This window comes from Salmo salar, chromosome 10 (assembly GCF_965601325.2).
Source record: "Salmo salar chromosome 10, fSalSal1, whole genome shotgun sequence".
NCBI lineage: Eukaryota > Metazoa > Chordata > Actinopteri > Salmoniformes > Salmonidae > Salmo > Salmo salar.
In genome coordinates, this window is record NC_138300.1 from 85771466 (window position 1) to 85796098 (window position 24633).

The 24633-nt window shown below is 44.7% G+C and overlaps 1 protein-coding gene across 1 annotated transcript in view; it reads right to left on the bottom strand.

Moving 5' to 3' along the window:
• snrkb (SNF related kinase b) overlaps positions 1-23587 on the bottom strand; it is a 37357-nt gene extending 13770 nt beyond the window's left edge. Inside the window, exons 1-2 of the mRNA XM_014124371.3 lie at positions 23205-23587; positions 11787-12505 (exon numbers count right to left, since the gene is read on the bottom strand). Coding sequence (XP_013979846.2) covers positions 11787-12375 — 589 coding nt within the window. The 5' untranslated portion in view covers positions 12376-12505; positions 23205-23587. The remainder of the gene's footprint in view (positions 1-11786; positions 12506-23204) is intronic.
• Between the last annotated feature and the right edge of the window lie 1046 nt (positions 23588-24633).

Here is a 24633-nt window from a genome sequence, read left to right on the forward strand (position 1 = left end):
ATGGCTGAATGACAACACGGATAAAGAAGTCTACAGGTATTTCTCGCCTGAGGTAGAGTACCTTATGATAAGCTGTAGACCATACTATCTACCAAGAGAGTTCTCATCTATATTATTCGTAGCTGTCTATTTAGCACCACAGACCGATTCTGGCACTAAGACCGCACTCAACCAACTCTATAAGGCCATAAGCAAACAATAAAATTCTCACCCAGAAGCGGCGCTCCTAGAGGCCGAGGACTTTAATATTTACCTGCATGTCACATGTGCAACCAGAGGGGAAAAAAACTCTAGACCACCTTTACTCCACACACAAAGATGCATACAAAGCTCTCCCCACCCTCTATTTGGCCAATCTGACCATAATTCTATCCTCCTGATTCCTGCTAATAAGCAAAAACTAAAGCAGGAAGTACCAGTGACTCGCTCAATACGGATGACGCGGATGCTAAGCTACAGGACTGTTTGCTAGCACAGACTGGAATATGTTTCGGGATTCATCCAATGGCATTGAGGAGTATACCACCTCAGTCATCGGCTTCATCAATAAGTGCATTGACGACGTCGTCCCCAAAGTGACCATACGTACATATCCCAACTTGAAGCCATGGATTACAGGCAACAGCCGCATCGAGCTAAAGGCTAGAGCTGCCGCTTTCAAGAAGCAGGACACTAATCCGGACGCCAATAAGAAATCCCGCTATGCCCTCAGACGAACCATCAAACAAGCAAAGTGTCAATACAGGATTGAGATTGAATCCTACTACACCGGCTCTGACTCTCATCGGATGTGGCAGTGCTTGAAAACTATTACTGACTAAAGAGGGAAACCCAGACGAGAGTTGCCCAGTGACGCGAGCCTACCAGATGAGCTAAATGCCTTTTATGCTTGCTTCTAGGCAAGCAAAACTGAAACATGCAAGAGAGCACCAGCTGTTCTGGATGACTGTGTGATAACGCTCTCGGTAGCCGATGTGAGCAAGACCTTTAAACAGGTCAACATTCACAAAGCCAGCGGGCCAGACGGATTACCAGGACGTGTACACAAAGCATGCGCGGACCAACTGGCAAGTATCTTCACTGACATTTTCAACCTCTCCCTGACCGAGTCTGTAATACCTACATGTTTCAAGCAGACCACCATAGTCCCTGTGCCCAAGGAAGCGAAGGTAACATGCCTAAATGATTACCGCCCCGTAGCACTCACATCAGTAGCCATGAAGTGCTTTGAAAGGCTGGTCATGGCTCACATCAACAGCATCCTCCCGGATACCCTAGGCCCACTCCAATTCGCATACCGCCCCAACAGATCCACAGATGACGCAATCTCAATCGCACTCCACACTGCTCTTTCCCACCTAGACAAAAGGAACACCTATGTGAGAATGCTGTTCATTGACTAAAGCTCAGCATTCAACGCCATAGTGCCCACGAAGCTCATCACTAAGCGAAGGACCCTGGTGCTAAACACCTCCCTTTGCAACTGGATCCTGGACTGCCCTCAGGTGGTAAGGGTAGGCAACCACACATCTGCCAAGCTGTTCCTCAACCCTGGGGCCCCTCAGGGGTGTGTACTTAGTCCCCTCCTGTACTCCCTGTTCACCCACAACTGCGTGGCCAAACACAACTCCAACACCATCATTATGTTTGCTCACGACAACAGTGGTAGGCCTGATCACCGACAATGATGAGACAGCTTATAGGGAGGAGGTCAGAAAACTGTCAGTGTGGTGTTAGGACAACAACCTCTCCCTCAATGTGAGCAAGACAAAGGAGCTGATCGTGGACTACAGGAAAAGGCGGGCCGAACAGGCCCCCATTAACATCAATGGGGCTGTAGTGGAGCAGGTCGAGTGTCCACATCACCAACAAACTATCATGGTCCAAACACACCAAGACCATCGTGAAGAGGGCACAACAAAACTTTTTCCCCCTCAGGAGACTGAAAATAATTGTTATGGGTCCCCAGATCCTCAAAGTTCTACAGCTGCACCATCGAGCGCATCCAGACCAGTTGTATCACCGCCTGGTATGGCAACTGCTTGGCATCTGACCGTAAGGCGCTACAGAGGGTAGTGCGTACGGCCCAGTACATCCATGGGGCCAAGCTTCCTGCCATCCAGGACCTATATACTAGTCGTGTCAGAGGAAAGCCCATAAAATTGTCAGAGACTCCAGTCATCCAAGTCATAGACTGTTTTCTCTGCTAACGCACAGCAAGCGGTACCAGAGCGCCAAATCTAGGACCAAAAGGCTCCTCAACAGCTTCTACTCCCAAGCCATATGACTGCTGAACAATTAATCAAATGGCCACCAGACTATTACATGAACCCCCCCCCCCCCTCCCATTTGTTTTGTACACTGCTGCTACTCACTATTTATTATCTATGCATAGTCACTTCACCCCTACCTACATGTACAAACTACTCTAACCTGTACCCCCGCACATTGACTCGGTACCGGTACCCCATGTATATAGCCTCGTTATGGTATTGTGTTAGTTTTATTTATTTTTTTCTACTTTAGTTTATTTGGTAAATATTTTCTTAACTCTTTTTGAACTGCACTGTTGGTTAAGGGCTTGTAAGTAAGCATTTCACAGAAAGGTCTACACTTCTTATATTCGGCGCATGTGACAAAGTGTCACGCCCTGACCTTAGAGACCCTTTTATGTCTCTATTTTGGTTGGTCAGGGCGTGAGTTGGGGTGGGCATTCTATGTCCTTTTTTCTATGTTTGGTATTTCTTTGTTTCGGCCGGGTATGGCTCTCAATCAGGGACAGCTGTATATCGTTGTTGCTGATTGGGAGCCATACTTAGGCAGCCTGTTTTCCTTTGGGTTTTGTGTGTGGTTATTTTCTGTTTAGTCATTTGTTACCTGACAGAACTGTTTGGCTGTTGTCTTTTGTTTATTTTGTAAAGTGTTCTCATTTTCCATTAAATTACACACTGCGCCTTGGTCTACTCCATTCAACAGCCGTTACACAAAGTTTGATTTGATTTAACAATACGTAGGCATCTCACATTTTCGAGATGTCTACAAGGCTCTCCCCTGCAAATGAGATCACAACTCCATGTGGTCCTCCCTTCCTATATGGCAGAAACTCAAAACAGGAAGTACCCCTGCTAAGGACTATTCAACGCTGGTCTGACCCATCGGAATCCACGCTTCAAGATTGTTTTGATCACACGGACTGGGATATGTTACGGATAGCCTCTGAGAATAACGTTGACGTATACACGGACACGGTGACTGAGTTCATCAGGAAGTGCATAGGTAATGTTGTTCCCATGGTGACTATTAAAACCTACCCAAAACTGAAACGATGAATAGATGGCAGCATTTGCTCAAAACTAAAAGCGTGAACCACTGCATTTAACCATTGCAAGGTGACTGGGAATATGGTTGAATACAATCATTGTAGTTATTGCCTCTGTACGCCAATCAAACAGGCAAAACGTCAGTACCGAGACAAAGTTGAATCGCAATTCAACGGCTTAGACACAAGACGTATGTGGCAGGGTCTACAGACAATCATGGATTACAAACGGAAAACCAGCCACGTCAGACACCGATGTCTTTCTCCCAGACAAGCTAAACACCTACTTCGCCCACTTTGAAGATAACACATTGCCACCGACGTGGCCCGCTCCAAAGGACTGTGGGCTCTCGTTTTCCGTGGCCGGAATGCTGTTCATTGACTATAGCTCAGCCTTCAACACCATGGTATCCTCTAAGCTCATCATTAAGTTTGGTGCCCTGGGTCTGAACCCTTTCCTGTGCAACTGGGTCCTGGACTTCCTGACAGGCCAACCGCAGGTGGTGAAGGTAGGAAACAACACCTCCACGTCACTGATCCTCAACACAGGGGCCCCACAAAGGTAGGTGCTCAGCCCTCTCCTCTACTTCCTGTTCACCCATGACTGCGTGGCCACGCACACCTACAACTCAATCATCAAGTTTGCAGATGACACCAACAATGACGAGAGCCTACAGGGAGGAGGCGAGGGCCCTGGCGGAGTGGTGCCAGGAAAATAACCTGTCCCTCAACAAAACGAAGGAGCTGATCATGGACTTCAGGAAACAGCAGAGGGAACACGCCCCTATCCACATCAACGGGACCACAGTGGAGAAGGTGGACGTACGTAAGTTCCTGGGCGTACACATCAATGACAATCTGAAATGGTCCACCCACACAGATCGTGTGGTCAAGAAGGTGCAACGGAGCCTCTTCAACCTCAGGAGGCTTAAGAAATTTGGCTTGGCCCCTAAGACCATCACAAACCTTTGCAGATGCACAACTGAGAGTATCCTGTCAGGCTGTATCACCGCCTGGTACGGCAACTGCAACCACAGGGCTCTCCAGAGGGTGGTGCGGTCTGCCCAACGCATGACCAGGGTCACACTGCCTGCCCTCCAGGACACCTACAGCACCTGATGTTACAGGGAGGCCAAAAAGATCATCAAGAACATCAACCACCCGAGCGACGGCCTGTTCACCCTGTTATCCTCCAGAAGGCGAGGTCAGCACAGGTGCATCAAAGCTGGGACAAGAGACTGAAAAACAGCTTCTATCTCAAGGCCATTACACTGTTAAATAGCCATCACTAGCCAGCTACCACCCAGTTACTCAACCCTGCACCTTAGAGGCTGCTGCCCTATATACATAGACATGGAATCACTGGCCATTTTAATAATGGAACACTAGTCACTTTAATAATGTTTCCATACTGCTTTACTCATGTGAATACTCTGTATTTTAGTCAATGTCACTCCGACATTGCTCGTCCTAATATTTACATATTTCTTAATTCCATTCTTTTACTTTTAGATTTGTGTATTGTTATATACCACTGCATGTTGGAGCTAGGAAAACAAGCATTTTGCTACACCCGCAATAATATTTGCTAAATATGTGTATGTGACCAATAAGATTTGATTCGATTTTTTTGAGTTTTGTTGATGCTGATAACGGAATGTATGCTTTTAAATAACATTCTTGTGGTTTTTAATGGAAAAATTGCTTAATGTTCTTCGAACAATTTGAGAACATTACTGTAAATAGAACCATGAGGAAACATTATGATGAAGTACTGAAAATCCCACAGAAGAATGTCGTTTCTTAATGTTCTCTGAACTATTAGAGAACATTCCCAATGTCAAACCAGTTGGAGAACATTACTAGAACATTACCAACATTTGTATAAAATTTTACCATGTTGGACATTTTTAGGAAACGTTCTGTTAAAGTAATGAAATGCCAAGAAAATGTAGTTTCTTGCACTGAGATGCAGTGCCTTAGACCGCTGCGCCACTCGGGAGATTAAGGACTGCCCTCTTCAATTCAAACCACAGTTTTTAAATGTCGAGTGACTAAGCTGGCCATTGCAAAATTATTTTGTGGCCAATAAACCATTTCTTTGTGAATTTTGATGTGTGCTTGGGGTTATTGTCTTGCTGGAAGATCAACTTCTGACAGAGGCATCCAGGTTTTTGGCTAAAACGTCCTGATACTGGGTAAAGTTCATGATGCCGTTAACCTTAAGGGCCCCAGGACTAATGGAAGCCAAATAGCCCCATAAGATCAAAGATTCACCATATTTTAAAGTAGATATGGCTTATTTTATGCTCATGTGTTCTCATTTTGACACCAAACCCACAACTGGTGTGCGTGGCCAAAGAGCTCTATTTTCATGTCCTCCAAAAAATGTCAATGCCTGGAGTTTGCTAAACGGCGTGTGTGTGTGTGTGTGTGGAGAGCTAGTTCTCCCGGTCTCTCTCTCTGTTCTGTCAAATATCCTACCAGATGGTGTTCAGTCCCTCTCTCAGAGGAAATGCTCTGTCCTACAGTAAATAATGAGAGCCCTCTACCTCACCCAATCTGTTCCTCTCTCCCTAAATCTGTCACACTAGGACTGAATGAGAGGAACAGACTAAACCACTGAATCACCATGTAGTGACGCCTCATGGAATGGGGTAAGGGTGAATCATAGAAAGGAAACTACACCCACTTTAGACTGATGAATGAAAATAGTTTATCTGAAAGCACATAATCACAAGCATCACCTGCTGCAACTCTCCATAACTCTACCTCAAAGTTGTATATTCATGAGCACCAACTGGCCTGCTACTAACTCTCCCCAACTCTACATGTAGACTTCCTCTGCTTTTGAGTATGCCATGACTGTCTGTTTAGGCACAACCCAGGTAGAGACAGACTAATTCTACTTACATAGCCCTGGACACAAGACAAGACCTGAGATGGTATCTGACTGTTCTTCTCCACACTGCTTTGTTTGGCTTATGCAGTATAGCAGCCATGTGTTAGACACAGAACAGGCCACTGTCCCATCGCCCTGGGTCTGGTACTGCTGCGTGGCTCTGCACACACAGGCTTCTGATTTTCTCTGCCTCATCATATGACCACTGTGTTTAGACAGTCATGCTGCACTCAGTTTAATGGCCCTTGGGATCCATTCATAGCTTCATACAGTACCCACCTATAAAATACCAGTACACCCTGTACAAATATTTAATACGTGGTTGTATACATTTGTTTGTATATTGCATCATAGGTGTATGAGTGATACACAGTGTGCTATAAAAAGGAGTTTATGACTCACATCCCCATTGCCTAAGGTAATCTCTTTTCTCAGTACAGAAGGGACATCTCTTTCTCAGAGCTACTCAGCATTATCCATAAACCCGCATCTGTGCAGAAAGAGGGATATAATGGAGTATCATATCTCTAAGCTCTTCTTTCACACGCACATGTCACGCCTTGCAGTGTTCCCGCAGAGCTGCAAGGCTGCGGTCAACCTCATTTGCATTCTGTCCAATCACTCCAATCTTCCAGGTGTCATTTATTATCAGAAGAGCCATTTGAAATTCTTACATTGGAAATTCAATTTACTTTCTGAATTGCCTGAATGTGAATGGAGTTGACCCCAACCCTGCTGTGTTGTGTTGTGCTGTGTTGTGTTATCATAACAGGGCTGCATGGCAGTATAATGGCAGTGGGCCTCAGTGAGCTAGCTGCCTCGCTCAGCTGGCACTCTGTCACTAAGACCTAATAAGTAGATTACACCAGCAACTGCTTAGTGGACCAGGATAAGAGCATGCTGAGCTAATGAATATTCATTAAGTGATACTGTAATTGTACACAACCACCCAGGTAACCTGTGGAAATACTACATCACACTGACTCAGGCTCCATCCATGGCATTTACAGGCGTCATCAGAAGACGATTGAGTCACAGAGACTAGACCATAGAGTCCAGTAGTAATAGGATATCTGTGGTCTAGAGACACAATGCCTTCGGAAAGTATTCAGACCCCTTGACTTTTTCCACATTTTGTTAGGTTACAGCCTTATTCTTAAATGTATGAAATCATTTTTTCCCCCCTCAACCTACACACAATACCCCAAAATGGCAAAGCACAAACAGGTTTTTAGAAATGTTTGCTAATTTATAAAAAAAATCAAAATATATATAATATCACATTTACATAAGTATTCAGACCCTTTACTCAGTACTTTGTTGAAGCACCTTTGGCAGCGAGTCTTCTTGGGTGTGACGTGAAAAGCTTGGCACACATGTATTTGGGGAGTTTCTCCCATTCTTCTCTGCAGATCCTCTCAAGCTCTTTCAGGTTGGATGGGGAGCGTTGCTGCACAGCTATTTTCACATCGCTTCAGAGATTTTTGATCGGATTCAAGTCCGGGCTCTGACTGGGCCACTCAAGGACATTCAGAGACTTATCCCGAAGCCACTCCTGCAATGTCTTGACTGTGTGCTTAGGGTTGTTGTCCTGTTGGAAGGTGAACCTTCGTTCCAGTCTGTGGTCCTGAGCATTCTGGAGCAGGTGTTCATCAAGGATCTCTATGTACTTTGCTCCGTTCATCTTTGCCTCGATCCTGACTAGTCTCCCAGTCCCTGCCATTGAAAAACATCCCCACAGCATGATGATGCCACCATCATGCTTCACCGTAGGGATGGTGCCAGGTATCCTCCAGACGCGATGCTTGGCATTCAGGCCAAAGAGTTACATCTTGGATTTATCAGACCAGAGAATCTTGTTTCTCATGGTCTGAGAGCCTTTAAGTGCCTGTTGGCAAACTCCAAGCAGGCTGTCATGTGTATTTTACTGAGGAGTGACTTCCGTCTGGTCACTCTACTACCATAAAGGCCTGATAGGTGGAGTGCTGCAGACATGGGAGAACCTTCCAGAAGGACAACCATCTCCATAGAGGAACTCTAGAGCTCTGTTAGATTGACCATTGGGTTCTTCAATCAATTGAATTTACCACAGGTGGACTCCAATCAAGTTGTACAGTAGAAACATCTCAAGTATAATCAATGTAAACAGGACGCACCTGAGCTCAATTTAGAGTCTCAAAGCAAAGTGTCTGAATACTTATGTAAATAAGGTATGTTTTTTGTTATTACATTTGCAAAAATTTCTAAAACCCTATTTATGCTTTTTCATTATGGGGCATTGTGTGTAGATTTTATTTAATCCATTTTAGAATAAAGCTGAAACAAAATGTGGAAAAATTCAAGGGGTCTGAATACTTTCTGAAGGCACTAAATATAATCGCGCACACACACACACACACACACACACACACACACACACACACACACACACACACACACACACACCACACACACACACACACACACACACACACACACACACACTGCAGGCCTTGTCCCAGCTTGACTTCAACAGCCTGTCAGATAACATCAGGGACAAGTTCATACTAGAAACAAGGTCTCTTCAGCCACATGGGTAGGTGTGTGTTGTTTCCCAGGCTCATTGACCGGGCTCAAACCAGGTTAATGCCCCAAACCTGACCCGTGCCGTATGTTGGGTGTGGAATGGGACCTTTCTCTGTAGTGCCCAGCATGCCACACAATCTGATTATACCATTGTGAGCCTCAACCCAGTGGGCAGACTGCCACTGGTCAGTTGCACACACAACACCAAGGCCACCCACGTGCAATAGGTCAAAATATTTGGGATTTTACAGTAGTTCCACTGCCTTGCAAGCCAATGACCTTGTTTTGACCTAATTATCAAAATGTGTGCCAGATGTGTTTGAGGTTAATCAGCCCGTATTAACCAGAGGGATAAAACCAAAAAAATCTGCTCTGATTTACTTGAGCTTCCACTACAAATGTAGGTGAGCACTGTCCAAGCATTATTGCACATGCCCACAGTGACACACATAGGACTGATCAGAGAATATACTGTGGCTCCACTGATCAGAGAATATACTGTAGCTCCAGTGATCAGAGAATATACTGTAGCTCCAGTGATCAGAGAATATACTGTAGCTCCACTGATCAGAGAATATACTGTAGCTCCAGATATCAGAGAATATACTGTCGCTCCAGTGATCAGAGAATATTCTGTAGCTCCAGTGATCAGAGAATATACTGTAGCTCCAGATATCAGTGAATATACTGTAGCTCCAGTGATCAGAGAATATACTGTAGCTCCAGATATCAGAGAATATACTGTAGCTCCAGTGATCAGAGAATATACTGTAGCTCCAGTGATCAGAGAATATACTGTAGCTCCAGTGATCAGAGAATATACTGTAGCTCCAGTGATCAGAGAATATACTGTAGCTCCAGTGATCAGAGAATATACTGTAGCTCCAGATATCAGAGAATATACTGTAGCTCCAGATATGAGAGAATATACTGTAGCTCCAGTGATCAGAGAATATACTGTAGCTCCACTGATCAGAGAATATACTGTAGCTCCACTGATCAGAGAATATACTGTAGCTCCACTGATCAGAGAATATACTGTAGCTCCAGTGATCAGAGAATATACTGTAGCTCCAGTGATCAGAGAATATACTGTGGCTCCACTGATCAGAGAAAATACTGTAGCTCCAGATATGAGAGAATATACTGTAGCTCCAGTGATCAGAGAATATACTGTAGCTCCACTGATCAGAGAATATACTGTAGCTCCACTGATCAGAGAATATACTGTAGCTCCACTGATCAGAGAATATACTGTAGCTCCAGTGATTGTCACCAGTGTCCCAGCTACAATAGTCTCTATTTGAGGTGTGGAAGTTAAAGCCAGGTACTGGTGAATGTGGTGGTTGTGTTGTGGTTGTGTCTTTAGTTTCAGTGCACATGCCTAAACCCCTGCGGTCCCTCTGCAGTGGGAAGCCCACTTAGCTTTTGGCACCTGGCAGGCTGAGCTGGAGCTGGATCTCAGAGGAGTCTGACCCAGTTAGGGGCTGGCACACTCCCAGCACCACACTGCATACAGCCCAGTCAGTATGACTGTAGTCTGTATTACCAGCCCTGCATGGGTCACATGGCTGCTTGAGAACAGGCTCAACTATATGTTCTATAGTATGTAGCCATAGGGGATATTATTTACTTTGCGTAGCGCTGATCTTCATTCTTTCACATGGCCCATCAGCAGTTATGATTAAGGAATGTACATGACCATGCATCTGCGCACTAGAAGAGTGTTGTGCCGAGATGAGGTATGAATCTGATTTGAGTCCCTCTAAACTGTGATCCTGTCAGGTGTTCCCTGGCCAGTGGCCATTACTCAACAGGTCTAATAGGGCTACTGGATGACTCACTGCTAAAAACCCAAGGAATAACTCTGCACTCGCTCTTCTACTATCGCTCAGTGTTCTGCTAGGGTGTTAATGACACCGCACCATAACACTTTCCACATGTTAAGATGTCATGGTGCATTTTCACAATAACAGCCCATTTCCCTGTAGCAGATGAATGAGGTGCAGCAGGTGTTCATATCTGGGGCAGACCAGGAGTGTGTATTTGGGGCATGCTTAGGTCTGGAATACTACAGGACTGGAGACATTGTACATTTTACTCTCGCTGCACTACTCTCCACTGATTTAATTTAATTGAAGAACAATCCAGATACAGTTCAGCCTGTTGGGGTTGTAAGTGGCAAACCACAATCCTCCTACCCTGACAGAGACAACTATCCCCCTGGCTCTAGGCTTTAAAGATGGAATTCGCAGTAGGGGGAAACAGCGCCACTGGCCGCCCCACCACCGTAGTTATTGTTGCCGAGCTGAGGTAAAAAATTACAAATATAAAGTGTGATACATATTGTGCTCTCCTATCGCGCGTGCATCGTTGTTTACAGTAACTTTTGTTGTTGTAATATCGCAAACAGACATGGCTGTTTCCCTATTAAGGATTCCAGCTTTAAGCCCTGCATGTACACAGCTTCACTGTCCCTGCCCTGGATTAAAGCCCTGTGTGGATTGCTTCAAACACACCGCCCATCCACACACAAATTACATTTCCATTCCAGATTCTATGCAGCCCAGAGAGTAGTCCATCTGTTCACGTTTGTGTGTGTATGTTGGGTGAGCTAGAGGAATGCCTGCCTGACTGATAGACCCACAGGCAGTACCACAGACACACCCATGTTCATCTCTCCAGCTTTATCTTGGTCTCAGGGGATTTATGGTAATTCTGTGTAGCTCAATGGCTTAGCCTTAGAGGGACCTGAATCTATATATGTGGTCTTACGGGCAGAATATACATTTTTTTAACTCAGTGAATCATGTATTTGTCTGCAAAATGAGTCACATGCAAACAATGTTCTATTTATTTTATCTTCACATTTCTTTATCTCATTGCATCACTTGACCCTTCCTATGAAGAAAACAGCCAGCCAGCCAAACAGCCATACAGACAACCAGATGGACAGACAGACCCCCTGCCCACCCAGGCCCGGTCCCCCATTTGTCTTACCTACTGCCGGAGCGTCATACTCCTCTCCCAGCAGGATTTCTGGGGCGGAGTAGGCCAGCGAGCCACAGCTTGTCATCAGCATGGTCCCGGGCTTGAAGAGGTTGCTGAAGCCGAAGTCGGTCAGCTTGACGGTCCCCTGCTGCCTGAAGAACACCACGTTCTCTGGCTTGAGGTCTCGGTGCACCACGTGGAGCCGGTGGCAGTAGGAGATTCCTCGGACAATCTGGGCGAAGTGAACTTTAGCCGTGTCCTCAGCCACGCCACCCTCGTGGCGCAAGATGTAGTCATACATGTCTCCTCCATCGCCCAGCTCCAAGATGAGGTAGAGTGTGTTGGCAGTGTCGATGACCTCGTAGAGCCGCACCACATTGGGATGCTGCACCAGCTTCATACAGCGCACCTCCTGCAGCAGGTGGCCCGTCGCCATGGCGTCCAGCTTGGTCTTGTCGATCACCTTGACCGCCACCAGCTGGCCTGTGAAGACGTGGCGTGCCAGCTTGACAACAGCGAAGTGGCCTTTACCCAGCGTGCGATCCAGGTCATAGAGGCCGGCGATCTTGCCCTCGTAGCCGCTCTTGGAGGCAGCCATGTCTGGGTGGGGCAGGGCAGAGACGGGGTGAGGGGAGTGGTGTGTTGGTGCTGGAGACAGTCTCAGTCTGGATGAGGGGCCTTGGAGGGGTCTTGAAGCTCTATGGAGGCTCTCTCTACTGATGCATTACCTGGACAAACAGAGAGATGTGAAACAGTTGTTGTGCTTGATAACAAACAAGATGGAGGAGGATTTTAGTGCAGATTCGTATGTGAAATGGGGTGTTTGAAATAAACTAAAACCTATATACTTTGAGCCTTATCTCAATGTATTGTAATTTGTTCAGCTTTGCAGTCTGTTGCAGCTAGGGTCCTTATTCGAGTGCGAGTGCTCTGATCAGTGGTACAGACTGAGTGCTCATTGTGTGGACTGCCATTACAGTACTGCTACGGTAACACACACACATTATGCAACGGCTTTCAACAAGCTATTCATTGTAGAGGTCTATACATTTGTGCAAACTATATTACAATATGAATAGAATCTACTTTTACAATTTTGAAACTAATTTTAGTAGTCATAGTGGCCATTGTCAATTTATGCAATAGAGAATTTAAGCTTCAGAACGGTTACCAAAATTTCCTGGCTGCACTTCATTCTCATTTCCAGTTTCTCACACAGACTGTCCCACCATTGAACCTATACGTGCACATGCGTGCGCGTGTGTGTACAGTAGGGCTACACAGTGACCTGACAGACAGGTTAGGGAAGTGTTCCTATCAACATAAGGGAGTGGAAGCATCAAGCAGGAATTAGCCTCATCGACAAACACAGACAGTTGAGGAGGCCATGTTACGACAACTAAAACATTTTTTTCTGTGACACCTTATGCCATTAAAACAATCTCAAATCCCTTAATGGCATCATAAACACCCAAGCAACCTTCTGTGCCTCACAAGTTGCAACGGTCCAAGAATCCCAGAGGACTTTCGAAGGAAGCAGGAAAGGAGGCAGAAAGAACAACAGAACATTTTTTTTACATTTAACATTTTAGTCATTTAGCAGACGCTCTTATCCAGAGCGACTTACAGTAGTGAATGCATACATTTCATACAATTTCATGCATTTCTTTTGTGTACTGGCCCCCCGTGGGAATCGAACCCACAACCCTGGCGTTGCGCACACCATGCTGGCGTTGCAAACACCATGCTCTACCAACTGAGCCACAGGGAAGGCTCAGAACAGGCGTCACTATTGTAGTGCTCTAGGCATAGATACACATAACTGTGAGGATAATAGCCAGGACAGGAGAGAGGAAAAGCTAGAATAAACAGAGATTGAGTTGGTGAAGGGCTCGATGGAGGAGGGTGGCAAATACAGACAAGGTTGGAAGGGATAAAGGCTATGGATGTTGAGTGTGTTTAGGGAATTAGTGGCAGGGAGTCAGATAACAGCAATCCTAAAAAATGGTATGGATCAATATCTGTAATGGGATATCGTAATTTGTTTGTGTGGGTGCAAGTGTGAGTGTATCGGGGTGTGTGTGTGCATGCGTTTGTGTGTGTCTGTGTTACTGAATGGTTAAAGAGCAACTGCCCCTAAACTTCTCATTTATAAAATAGTCTGTGGCATTAATATGTGGCATTAATTAGACTACAAAAGTGTAAATAGGATAATTTTGGTCAAAGTCAGTCTCATCCAAAACAGAGTTTGTGAGACTTGTTATCGTGACTGCCTTACAATGTAAATTAAGGTTTGGTTTGGTTCAATCCCGCCCACATCCACAGCTGGCAGCACACAAGTAATCATCAATTCGGGGTGCAGATACCCGTGGTAAATTCAAATTTGGGTTGACTTTGGATATCCCTATGGGGCTAGTTAGGGACCATCGGTCAATTAGCCTTCCCTGTAGCTCAGTTGGTAGAGCATGGTGTTTGCAACACCAGGGTTGTGGGTTCGATTCCCACGGGGGGCCAGCACAAAAAAAAAAAAAAAATGAATGAAATGTATGCATTCACTACTGTAAGTCGCTCTGGATAAGAGCGTCTGCTAAATGACTAAAAAAAAAAAAAAAAAAAATAAAAAATAAAAAAAAAAATTACACAATATACATGGGACAATATGTTAAAATTCCAATAGCGTTAAATTTCGATGACTTAAAAACATCAAACCAACTATAAATTGTAGAAATGCATATACAAATATTGAACGCATTTAATGAGAACTAAAAGGTAAACAACATGAAAATATTGCCTCATTTACATTGTGTAGTTTTATTGACGGTCCCTAACTAGCCCTGGAGAAATGCTATCTAAAGTCAAACAAACTTTGCCACGGTCGCACACCTGCCGGCTGAAGCTAATTAGCTAAATCATTTGGCAAACTCTTCCCACTTGCAAACACACACATCAAACCAGACGCTGAGACCAAGACACACATTTCTTAATGAACCATATCTAAAAACGAGGCCAAATCAGGAAGTGCAGTCACCCTTTAATGAGAAGCAGAAGGGTTGGAGAGAGAGCAGGCCTTCTCACATGTGTCTGAGTGCAGAGTCCTTGGAGGAGCATGTGCAGACAGACACAGAGCTCTGTCTGCAGAAATCAATGCTGCTAATTATTGACCTACCCACAGTCTGATGGGCGTCTGATGGCCAAGTCTCAGGACTCTCGCTCTCTCTGCAGCATAGCAGACACCCAGACCTTCAGCCAACAAGAAACAGTCTCATAACATAACTTGTGTATAATGCTAAAGAAACATAACAGTGGATCTTCATATTTACACTGTATTTTTGTTACCATTGCAAAGCTGGACAACTGAACTTATAGCTAACCTACATGAAACATTGTGGGAATCCATTAGGGTTAGGTGGTATTATTACCAGAAGTGCACACAAAGGGCGCTATTTTAAAAACCTAAAAATTATTAGCTCTCTCATAGTTATACTTAACTTATAAGCAGTGGCGCAGCATGCCCCCCTAGCGGGAGCTGTGGGAGTGCGTGCTGTGCCACCAAAAATTATAAAAGAGCAGTGTCCCCGACCCCAAAAAGAATACAAATAAAGCTTTTGTTTTTTTGCACAAAACAATTTAAGCAACAAGGATCTTGATCCAGGAGGAGATTTAATGTCTCTGCTGTAAACAAGAAGCTTGATCTTGACATCTAGCCACTTAGCAAACCAAATGCATAGCTGGAGGCCTGAGCTGGATATCATTTATTTGACACATCTTAGATTTCGTATACTTAACATAGTTAGGAGTGGCGTAGCATGCCCCACCGGGTGCCCCCAAATTTTAAAATGTGTTTTTTTAATGGTATTGAAAATATACCGTTTATACCATACAGTGGGGAAAAAAGTATTTAGTCAGCCACCAATTGTGCAAGTTCTCCCACTTAAAAAGATGAGAGAGGCCTGTAATTTTCATCATAGGTACACGTCAGCTATGACAGACAAAATGAGAAAAAAAATCCAGAAAATCACATTGTAGGATTTTTAATGAATTTATTTGCAAATTATGGTGGAAAATAAGTATTTGGTCACCTACAAACAAGCAAGATTTCTGGCTCTCACAGACCTGTAACTTCTTCTTTAAGAGGCTCCTCTGTCCTCCACTCGTTACCTGTATTAATGGCACCTGTTTGAACTTGTTATCAGTATAAAAGACACCTGTCCACAACCTCAAACAGTCACACTCCAAACTCCACTATGGCCAAGACCAAAGAGCTGTCAAAGGACACCAGAAACAAAATTGTAGACCTGCACCAGGCTGGGAAGACTGAATCTGCAATAGGTAAGCAGCTTGGTTTGAAGAAATCAACTGTGGGAGCAATTATTAGAAAATGGAAGACCACTGATAATCTCCCTCGATCTGGGGCTCCACGCAAGATCTCACCCCGTGGGGTCAAAATTATCACAAGAACGGTGAGCAAAAATCCCAGAACCACACGGGGGGACCTAGTGAATGATCTGCAGAGAGCTGGGACCAAAGTAACAAAGCCTACCATCAGTAACACACTACGCCGCCAGGGACTCAAATCCTGCAGTGCCAGACGTGTCCCCCTGCTTAAGCCAGTACATGTCCAGGCCCGTCTGAAGTTTGCTAGAGAGCATTTGGATGATCCAGAAGAGGATTGGGAGAATGTCATATGGTCAGATGAAACCAAAATAGAACTTTTTGGTAAAAACTCAACTCGTTGTGTTTGGAGGACAAAGAATGCTGAGTTGCATCCAAAGAACACCATACCTGTGAAGCATGGGGGTGGAAACATCATGCTTTGTGGCTGTTTTTCTGCAAAGGGACCAGGACGACTGATCCGTGTAAAGGAAAGAATGAATGGGGCCATGTATCGTGAGATTTTGAGTGAAAACCTCCTTCCATCAGCAAGGGCATTGAAGATGAAACATGGCTGGGTCTTTCAGCATGACAATGATCCCAAACACACCGCCCGGGCAACAAAGGAGTGGCTTCGTAAGAAGCATTTCAAGGTCCTGGAGTGGCATAGCCAGTCTCCAGATCTCAACCCCATAGAAAATCTTTGGAGGGAGTTGATAGTCAGTGTTGCCCAGCGACAGCCCCAAAACATCACTGCTCTAGAGGAGATCTGCATGGCGGAATGGGCCAAAATACCAGCAACAGTGTGTGAAAACCTTGTGAAGACTAAAAGAAAACGTTTGACCTGTGTCATTGCCAACAAAGGGTATATAACGAAGTATTGAGATAGACTTTTGTTATTGACCAAATACTTATTTTCCACCATAATTTGCAAATAAATTCATAAAAAATCCTACAAGGTGATTTTCTGGATTTTTTTTCTCATATTGTTTGTCATCGTTGATGTGTACCTATGATGAAAATTACAGGCCTCTCTCATCTTTTTAAGTGGGAGAACTTGCACAATTGGTGGCTGACTAAATACTTTTTCCCCCACTGTATACTGAGGTACCAGCCAAGCCTAGAATCAATCATTGTTAGCTGAACTGTGTATACATACACTAGAGCTGTGTTCGAATACTCATACTAACCTCACTATTTGTGAAGTAAATTGAGTATGTAGTATGGTTATTGGTCATAGTATGGATACAATCAGTATGCCAAAAGTTCCCGGATGTCGTACTAAATTCGCTAAAATACGAAGTATACAAGCAGTGGACACTATTTCCATGCTTTTAGGCCCCATAATGCAATTATTCAGAAAATGAGCGTAGCCTCACAACGTTTTCAGATTTTAAGAAAAAGGCGGAAAATATGCAGCCGAAGTCCGACGAGAGCATATACAAATTCATTGCTTTAACGAATTATGATCAGTGTTAAGACAACATTGAGCGACGTAATGCCTTTTCAGATAAGTTACACGTTATGTTGGCTGACAATTTGTTAGCTATGCTATCCTTACGAACCGCATAGCATATCATTACAGCAGTATGTACCGGTGTTAGCTAGCTACCTAAAGTAATGTTAGTTGGCTACTAATACATCAGACCTTCCAGTATATTAAATATATGCTAACTAACTACCCAACATTGATTGACTTGATTATTCATGTCACGCTTAGCTAAGTGGTATAGTTGTTGTGTGTTCTCAATGGACATTGTTAATTCGTTCTGGTTATCTACTCTGATTTCAGAGCACTCTCGTCTGAGTGTGCCAGAGCGCAGAATAATTCAAATCTAATTTTATTTGTCACATACACATGGTTAGCAGATGTTAATGCGAGTGTAGCGAAATGCTTGTGCTTCTAGTTCTGACCATGCAGTAATATCTAACAAGTAATCTAACAATTCCACAACAACTACCTTATACACACACTGCTGCGCCTTCTTCACCACACTGTCTGTGTGGGAGTACCATTTCAGTTTGTCCGTGATGTGTACGCCGAGGAACTTAAAACTTTCCACCTTCTCCACTACTGTCCCGTTGATGTGGATAGGTGGCTGCTCCCTCTGCTGTTTCCTGAAGTCCAGGATCATCTCCTTTGTTTTGTTGACACTGAGTGTGAGGTTATTTTCCTGACACCACACTCCGAGGGCCCTCACCTCCTCCCTGTAGGCCGTCTCGTCGTTGTTGGTAATCAAGCCTACCACTGTAATGTCGTCTGCAAACTTGATGATTGAGTTGGAGGCGTGCATGGCCACGCAGTCATGGGTGAACAGGGAGTACAGGAGAGGGCTGAGAACACACCCTTGTGGGGCAACAGTGTTGAGGATCAGCGGGTTGGAGATGTTGTTTCCTACCCTCACCACCTGGGGGCGGCCCGTCAGGAAGTCCAGGACCTAGTTGCACAGGGCAGGGTCGAGACCCAGGGTCTCGAGTTTAATGACGAGTTTGGAGGGTACTATGGTGTTAAATGCTGAGCTGTAGTCAATGAACAGCATTCTTACATAGGTATTCCTCTTGTCCAGATGGGTTAGGGCTGTGTGCAGTGTGATTGCGATTGCGTCGTCTGTGGACCTATTGGGGCGGTAAGCAAATTGGAGTGGGTCTAGGGTGTCAGGTAGGGTGGAGGTGATATGGTCATTGACTAGTCTCTCAAAGCACTTCATGATGACGGAAGTGAGTGCTACGGGACGATAGTCATTTAGCTCAGTTACCTTCGCTTTCTTGGGAACAGGAACAATGGTGGACCTCTTGAAGCATGTGGGAACAGCAGACTGGGATAAGGATTGATTGAATATGTCCGTAAACACACCAGCCAGCTGGTCTGAGCATGCTCTGAGGACGCAGCTGGGGATGTCGTCTGGGCCGGCAGCCTTGCGAGGGTTAACACGTTTAAATGTTTTACTCACGTTGGCTGCAGTGAAGGAGAGCCCGCATGTTTTGGTAGCGGGCCATGTCATTGGCACTGTATTGTCCTCAAAGCGAGCAAAGAACTTGTTTAGTTTGGCTGGGAGCAAGACATCGTGGTCCGCGACAGGGCTGGTTTTTCTTTTGTAGTCTGTGATTGACTGTTGACCCTGCCACATACCTCTCGTGTCTGAGCCGTTGAATTGCGACTCTACTTTGTCTCTATACTGACGCTTGTTTGATTGCCTTGCAGAGGGAATAGCTACACTGTTTGTATTCGGTCATGTTTCCGGTCACCTTGCCATGATTAAAAGCAGTGGTTCGCGCTTTAAGTTTTGCGCGAATGCTGCCATCAATCCACGGTTTTTGGTTGGGAAAGGTTTTAATAGACGCTGTGCGTACAACATCACCGACGCACTTGCTAATAAACTCGCTCACCGAATCAGCGTATTCATCAATGTTATTTTCCGACGCTACGCGGAACATATCCCAGTCCATGTGATCGAAGCAATCTTGAAGCGTGAAATCCGATTGGTCGGACCAGCGTTGAACAGACCTGAGCACGGGCGCTTCCTGTTTTAGTTTCTGTCTATAGGCTGGGAGCAACAAAATGGAATTGTGGTCTGATTTTCCGAAAGGAGGGTGGGGGAGGGCTTTGTATGCGGCGCGGAAGTTAGAATAACAATGATCCAAGGTTTTGCCAGCCCGGGTCACGCATTCGATATGCTGATAAAATTTAGGGAGCCTTGTTTTCAGATTAGCCTTGTTAAAATCCCCAGCTACAATAAATGCAACGTCAGGATATGTAGTTTCCAGTTTACATAGAGTCAAATGAAGTTCTTTCAGGGCCGTCGATGTGTCTGCTTTGGGGGGGATATACACGACTGTGATTATGATCGAAGAGAATTCTCTTGGTAGATAATGCGGTCGGCATTTGATTGTAAGGAATTCTAGGTCAGGTGAACAAAAGGACTTGAGTTCCTGTATGTTGTTATGATCACAACACGTTTCGTTAATCATAAGGCATACACCCCCGCCCTTCTTACCAGAGAGATGTTTGTTTCTGTCGGCGCGATGCGTGAAGAAACCAGGTGGCTGTACTGACTCTGATGACCTATCCCGAGTGAGCCATGTTTCCGTGAAACAAAGAATGTTACAATCTCTTGCTATGCTAGCAAGAGGTTGCACAGCAACAGCATCAACTTCTGGTAGACAGGCAAAGCGCTAGTATTCTCAACTAAAAGGATACCGTTTGTTTACAGTATACTAAAATGAACTAATAGTATATAGTATGTTGTATATACTCATTAAGTAAGTTTGAATACCCATACTAACACATCACTGTACACAGAAAGGCAAACTCACTTGTGCATTCAAATGAACACAGCCACACAAACACAATGTGTGTGACTTGCCTCAGGATCTGTCCTTGGAATAGAGCTTTTATGTTACTATCTGAGAGATGCAGCAGCAGTTATGTTAAACAACACTCAGTGGACAAGCTGTGCTGTGGTAGACTGTAAAAGAGAGGGGGAGTGAGAGAGAGAAAGAGACAGGAGGGAGAGATGAGAGAGAAAGAGAACAGGAGAGAACAGAGAGTGAGAGAGTTAAGGAAAAGGCCATCCTCCTATTCACTGTGGCTTTCACTGCCTCTCTTGTCAGTTACCAAAGCAGAACAGGTCTTAAACAGACTGCTGCTTCCTACAGGGAGTAGGGAGGGAACAACACTGTTTCCTTCCGATAGTGTTCACACAGGGAAAAGGCTTCCGCTGGGGAGATTACTTTTACAGTTAAAAAAACACACACCGACAAACTAACACATACATACACTCTCACGCACACACCCACACGCCTGCAGGTGCACGTACACACATACACAAATAAACAATGCCAAGGCACCATGATTTTAGTACACTCAGCATATTTCTTTGCAAACAAAAAGGATCTCACATCTTGAGCCAATGGGTGAAAATATCTATTGTGCTGGTGCTAGCTGAGCAGAAAAGGCACAGAACACATTCTACCTAAGTGAACATTCCAGACAAACAACAATAGGAGGGCCACACTTAAAGATGCACGCAGGGATCTTAAGCACAAGAAATTTGTAACATATTGCACAAATTGAGTTCGTAACATATCACACGAATTGCAAAATAAAACGGATGATGTAGTACACGATTGAATGACACAGCACACAAAAAAAGGGGACCCATTTTGGCTCAAGAGCACCACTTTCAAAACTACTGGCTGAAATTATACAAAAGTTTGATAGTGCATCTTTAACACAAGGACAAGGGTGAATATGATCCATGCACTGCCACACACACATGGTACAGCTGGGTAGGATTATGGTGTGAGAGAAGCATAACGAGAGAGGTGCAAGGGGATGACTCATTCGGTTTCTTATCAGAGGGTAGAGTAGAGAGTGAGAGGATAGGGATGGAGAGGGGAAAAGGGAGGGAGGAGGAAATGGAGTCAGGATAGTGAAGGGAAAAATGGAGGGAGGGGGGATGGAGGAACAGAGTGGGGTTTCCTTAGGTATGATCTCATCTCACTTGTTCCCATCATGCAATATTCAACATGGTGAGGTCCACGTGGGAATAGGGGAGCAGAGACTTGAGAGAGCACTCTCTTCTGAATTCTCAATTCACTCATTACAACAAAGTAGATTCAATTCCACACTCATTCCCAGCATTTAAACTCATCACATATTTAACTCCTCCATTACCTCTGTCTCTCCCTTTGTATGGAACAGCATTTTAATATTAATAGAAATACAATTGGGAGGGGAAGTACAGTGTTGAGTGGGTTGTGTCTTAAATACCCTTATATCGGTCTATCCTTGTCTTCCTTCCCTCATGACTAGGGCCCAAAGTTTGGTCATGGACAGTCAAATCAATATGGTGGACACCTATCCAGTCCTTTCACCGATCCATGGTAATGAGAGAGCGGAGTTGAGGACAGCATGGCTCTCAAGGTCTACCGAGACACATAGTTAGTTGATGTGTTGAGCAGCACACACTCTGTTCCCTTATGCAGCAGATCGAAGCACTAACAGAGGCTGTGTGCTGAGACTGACTGCTGCAGGGCCTGTGTGACCTGGCTGCTCTCCCTTCTTTCCTGTCCCCTCTCTCTCTCCCAGGCCCTCCCCATGACCCAGGGGACACAGCGCAGGCAGAGGACAATCTGTCTCGTCCCGCAAATGTTTTAAAAATAAACTGAGGACAAGATGGTCATAAGCAGTAACTTGTACACATGCCAACGAGACCTCACACACACATGCACTCTGACTGTATACACACAAACACATGTTTGTTCCCTCAATTATCAACTCTGTAGGTTCGCTTTAACTTTCCTCTGCTATTCAATCACCCCATCTGTATTCCTGTCCACCCTCTCCTTCTCTCTCCCTCTCTGGTTGGTGGTCCTGTGATGACTAAGAGTTGACCCATGCTCCATGGTTTCCCTGGAGAAGCCAAGGCAATAAAAAGACAAGGTGCAGGCCAGGATCCAGCTCTCTTGTTACAGTAACGACCAATAGGCTACAGAGTTATCAGTGTTCACACAATGCACTGTGAGATCCCACCGGACTTGCTAGCCCCCTAACAAAGGACAACACACACAGAACACATGAACAATAATTTGACTCATCATCATCATGTTTCATTATGGGATCATGAACATCAACAGTTCTTTACATGCATTAAAGCATTAAAAGTTTCAGCTAAACTTGAATAGGAATCTGGGTATTAGAGCGGATGGATCGATCATCAGTTAGTCAGTGTAATTTTCTGTGAAATCTGCGAGCGCATATGGCTAGATATCAAATGCAAATAACAAATTGTCCCATTGTCCCCACGGAGATTAATTCAAGCAGTACAACAGCCCAGCGTAAACACTTGCTTCCGACTGGTAAACTTCCACTCCGCAACTGCAGTCCCGAGTTCGCAAAATACGCATCTACTACGCATCTGATGAAATGCACAAAAATAGACATGTCGTAAACATCCGCGGTCTGACAATAACATTCTAACCAAAGATGATGATGCTAAAATTGCTAAAAGAGTGAGAATATTGCTACCTTAACAGGTTACAAAAATAACTTACCATTGAGAGGAAAATGCGTTATCCTTGAGGCTTGTGGAGCGACCTGCCTCTGTAAACAGCTTGGCACTTCTTGCTATTCCAATACTACTTGATGAGTTAGAATCGAAAAGCTATTGGTTTCCAATATTTTCCCGACGTCCTGTTGTGTTCACTGTGCCAGTTGCGTGTGTATGCCCCGATGTCTCCGAAAGGACGAGGCAACAGGGATGGATGGTCGATGCTGCGAGTGCGCCTCTGCAGTATTCGCGCATTCATTCACTGTCTGATCGGCTCTGAGCGCTGGCCTGCTACTGACGTCAAAGCATTCCAGCTCACTCGCGTCCTCTGCGGCCGATGTTCTCTCCCAGTGCGCGAGAGGAAGGGCTGAGGGCCTATACAGGGGGAAAAAATGTCTGTTCTGAAGTCAAGAGAGGAAGACTATTATGCAATGCAACAGCCAGCGTGTCACTGTCTATAATTAGGTAGGCTGAGGAAAGCAAGAAACAATGGGAATAATACCATTACTCACATATTTCTATGGGTTGAGGCATAGTGGCCTATTAGTGGAGGCCTTTCAACCACATCACATTAGGTCTACTGTAGCCTTTAGCAATGATTCACAACTACAAAGGCTTTTTACAAATTGTAATTCTTTAGAATGCCTTTGCAGAGAAATAATGAAAACACGTTCTCTTTAGTCAGTATGGCTACTGTAGACTATGATACATGACATGAGATTATCCTCAGACACCTGTAACAGATGTAATCAACTTGTTAATATAAGTACATATTACACAACATAAGCTCAGTTGTAAATACCCAAGGAGGAGGACAGAAAGTCCTGTAAACAAACTAAAGCCGATGAGCAGAGGCAAACAGTGTGGAAAGTCCTTAAGTTCTAAGTGGAAAGAGAGAGCATTTTTATCATCCCAGAGGCATTGATCAGGTCTCTGAACATATTTGGCCCAGGCAGCAGAGAGCTCTGGTCTGTGGTGTTGGGACCTGTGCCACACAGACTGACAGCTTGTCCACTAAAAGCTATTCTGGAACCAGTGGAATAAGAAGGGTATCAGATACTGCCTCAAATAACCCTCTCTCTCTATTGATCCTGGTTGAAGGGCCCCCAACCGAGCCCATCTCACTGCAGGCCAATGACCCACACTGAAATGTGAAAATCCATCATCACCATTGACAAGTGTATTGACAAAACTATGTACTGGGGCTATACTACAAAACCTACCAGCAGCACAGCTGAGAAGCCAGATATTTTGATTGATTTCATCTTGGGAAAAAGGGAGATATCTCATTCCAATTATCTGCTGTCTCATATGACCAGCGGACATGTCACTAGAGCAAAAACCAGAGCTTTCTAAATAGAATGGCTAGCTACATAAACAAGTGAAAATATAATAGTACTGTCCCTTGCATCTGACTATAGCCTACTAGATGA